This window comes from Electrophorus electricus, chromosome 23 (genome assembly GCF_013358815.1).
Source record: "Electrophorus electricus isolate fEleEle1 chromosome 23, fEleEle1.pri, whole genome shotgun sequence".
NCBI classification, from domain to species: domain Eukaryota; kingdom Metazoa; phylum Chordata; class Actinopteri; order Gymnotiformes; family Gymnotidae; genus Electrophorus; species Electrophorus electricus.
Genome location: NC_049557.1, coordinates 3,527,954 through 3,531,507, shown reverse-complemented (window position 1 = coordinate 3,531,507; position 3,554 = coordinate 3,527,954). Strand labels below are relative to the sequence as shown.

General features: G+C 42.9%; 1 protein-coding gene across 2 annotated transcripts in view; it reads left to right on the top strand.

Moving 5' to 3' along the window:
- Positions 1-263: 263 nt before the first annotated feature.
- smarcad1a (SWI/SNF-related, matrix-associated actin-dependent regulator of chromatin, subfamily a, containing DEAD/H box 1 a) overlaps positions 264-3,554 on the top strand; it is a 21,068-nt gene continuing 17,777 nt past the window's right edge. Inside the window, exons 1-2 of one of the 2 annotated variants that reach the window (XM_035522112.1) lie at positions 264-524; positions 1,260-1,350. In XM_035522112.1, coding sequence (XP_035378005.1) covers positions 410-524; positions 1,260-1,350 — 206 coding nt within the window. In that variant the 5' untranslated portion in view covers positions 264-409. Of the gene's footprint in view, positions 525-902; positions 1,030-1,259; positions 1,351-3,554 lie in introns of those variants that run through there. The other variant, XM_035522113.1, reaches the window with a different exon arrangement.

The following is a 3,554-nucleotide window of genomic DNA, read 5'->3' as shown; positions in this document are numbered from 1 at the left end:
TACTAGCATACGAAAATAATTTCTATAATAGTAGGAAAACACTTGTGTAACTCACTGCGTCTGGTAAATGCTGTAAATACAGTGTTAAATGCAAGGCAATAACGAAAGATTCCCTGTCGCTGTTCAGGGTTATGACACAATCTGGCAACCTGAGTCGAAGCGGTCAATGTCTGCTGATCTGGAATCAGTTTGCGTCTGCGTCGAGTGTTCTTATTGGTTAACGAAACATAATGAGGAACTTGACGTAATCACGGTGGCGGGAGTTCCACTAACGTGTCTGCGGCTTGAACACTGGACCTGTAGAGGGGAAACATGCATTTAATCTTATTATAAACGCTGAATTAATTCAAACGCTTTGTACATAACTATATTACAATTATCACTGGCTGACTACCTAATAAAGACAGCGATGAGTTTGTTCAACCTCGACAGGTTTCGTTTTCATAAAGAGAGAGCCATCTCCTCACCGAAACAGGAGCAACGTAAACCGAACAACTACACATCTGACAAGGAGAATTACCGGGGTAAGGACGGGCAGTGAGTGAGTTATCAGAGCTGGGTAATCAACGTTTTTTTTAGACAGCTGGGCAGATAACTGACGGTTATTTTTACGATGTGTGGGGGTTAGCTGGGTTAGCTAGCTGTGTGGGGGTTAGCTGGGTTAGCTAGCTGTGTGGGGGTTAGCTGGGTTAGCTAGCTGTGTGGGGTGGGGGGGTTAGCTGGGTTAGCTAGCTGTGTGGGGTGGCGGGGGTTAGCTGGGTTAGCTAGCTGTGTGGGGTGGGGGGGTTAGCTGGGTTAGTTAGCTGTGTGTGTGTGTGTGTGTGTGTGTGTGTGTGTGTGTGTGTGGGGGGGGGGGTTAGCTAGCTGTTGGGGGGGTTAGCGGGGTTAGCTGTGCGGGGTGGTTAGCTGACCTAGCGTTAGGTTAGCTGGTGGACTAACTGCTTTGCCGGTTAACTGTGGATGCAAACCTCATGTTTTGTTTAACTAGTTAGTTATGGTTGGCCGCCTATCCCCTTTTGGAGTTGTCAGGTAGGTAGCGAGCTAGCTCCCTTGTTAATGGTCACTACTCGTCTAATTTAACAGAATGACATTATTCATTTTTGTTTTGTTTGTGAAAGTGACTGTGTTGTATGCGAAACGCTACAAATGGCACGTAGGTTAAACAGTTCTGTATTTTGTGGTGTAACGTGTGTGGAGGCCGTTGGCTAGAGTTGGCCAGTTAGCTAGTGAAGTAACCGTTCCCTCCCGCACCCACACAGAGAAGTCGGACGGCAAACGCGGACCAGGGAAAACTCCACGGCATGCACTGGAGGACGTCTCTTCTGATGACGAACAGTTTAGGAAAGCCAAGTGAGTTGTCATTTCTAACTGTACACATATGGACTGTAGACCCTCTGTTTGTCCGGCATCCTCTACCTAGTTAATCTCTGGTCGTTTGCTCAAGGTTGATGTGGTATGGGCACAGTTGTGACTGAGTTTAGCAGGTATGGGGAGTGTTGCTGGGCGTCAGTGTTACTGCTGGGTTACACGTGGTTTGTCATGCAGATGTGGCTGCCAGCGGGCTTGTGAATTTGTCGCTGAGCTTTCACCACCCTCCATGAATCCTTCTGCACGTTTTTTCAGGCGGATTAAAAATAATCATAATCTTTAAAATAAAAATCTACTTGAATGTGTAGATAATGCAGAATATTATTTAGCACTAGCACTAGTTATTTAGCACTAGCTAATAAGTCTTTTTTCTTAAGTTTGTATCACAGATGACTGTTAATAGAAAAGGCAAAAAAAAAGTTTCTTTTGGTTTAGTCAGAAGTTCTTTATAACTCAGCGTATGTTTTTTTTGGTTTTTTTTTTTGTTTGTCTTTATTTATTTTATTTTTTTTAGTATTTCAGAACATGTGGTGTTTAATTACATTGCACTGGACTATATCACTTTCCTTGCCAACCACTGGCTGCTTAGAGTTTGCGGCCCAAATGCAAGTATGTTATACTGCATTCTTTTTTACATCTGTCAGTTAATCATTAAGGATATCTCTGTGAATTAATGTAATCCAGCTGTATATAACATAAAATAAAAATCATTGTACTATGTAGAATGTTTTAAAGGCATTATTATGATCAGCTATTGTAATTATTGTGCTTAACCTGTTGTTGACGAGGAAAAGGCGGGTAAATAAATGTCCAAGCGTGTGTTATCATTTGTGAGTTGATGAGATGTAGGGGACAGTGGTGTGACTGGCCCAAGTGTGATGGTCGTAAAACGTGGAGGTTAGGTCAGTTGGCTCTCCTAATTAAATTGTCCTGTTGTGTGTGAATATGAATGCCTAGTGATTACTACTGAGGATGAGGGTGAGGGTGAGTGAGTGAGTGTGAGAATATGATTGTCTGTCTGCATGCCTAGTGGTGGATGGTGCTCTGTCTGGGGTGTTGTCTTCTCTCCTGAGGTGTGTGTCCGTCCCAGGGGCTGGGGTTTCTGGTTGAGAGTGCGCAGTTGGCGATTGGCTTCCGCTTCTCACCAGCGTGTGACTGGATGTGAAAGCTGTGTGTTCATTCAAGGAACCCAAGGTCGCTTTACACTTGTGCTGCATAAATATAACTTTATTCATTCATAACTGTGTGAATACACAAAAACGGTTCCTTATTGATAATGTTTCAGGTTGCAGTTTTAAGAGTATTTTTTTTTTAAGAAATATGAGCATATCTATATGCATTGTCTGGTGAAAATGCTAAATGCTAGCTCTTGCCTGACTGATGGCTTCACCTGCTGTGGAGCGTATGCACTCTGATGGTGTAGAAGATGCCTGTGCACACACATACTTGCATTTGAGGTCTGACAATGGGTTTTAAAGGAGAAAAAATGGGTTTTAAAGGAAAACTTCACAGTGGTCTAACACAGCAATCAACGCAGATAAATGTCTTTACTATTTCATAGCCAAAACCAATGTAAATTTTTGTTTGCTCTGATCCAACGTTAATGTTTCACATTTGCATAAGTGACTCAAATCAGACATAAGTGTGAGCAGACGTCTTCCCTGAATGGATCCGTGTGTGCTAACTGTCAGTTGATAACATCAAATGAAGTGTGTTCATACAGCCCTGAAAACATAAAACTTATTGTATCTAATTGTATGAGGTCCAATATCCTGTGCCAAACAGTTAAAGCTTCACGTAAGGTGCAGGCCTCTCACTTAATTCATAATAAGTCTCTAAGAAACCACTCGCAGGGGTCATCGTTAGTGTTTCGCTGAATTAAGGCCACAAAGCCTCTGGAAGGCTCAACAGTGAGGCAACAACAATTTGAAACAACTCAGTTGTTTCAAATGCTGCAGTAGGTCCTCCGATATTTTCCTGGCAGGATTTTCACAAATATTGACAGACGAAACTGGTACTGACCACTGCAGACACTGTTCATGCATACTTGTAGATCCATTCTGGTGGCACCCATTACAGGCAAAGTCACTTTTGTGCCACTTCAGTCTAAAGGGGCTGCTGCCTAACTGTTCAGTTGCAACGGCTTTTTAGTAACGTGGTGTTTATGAAGGTGCCTGTTGAGCCCT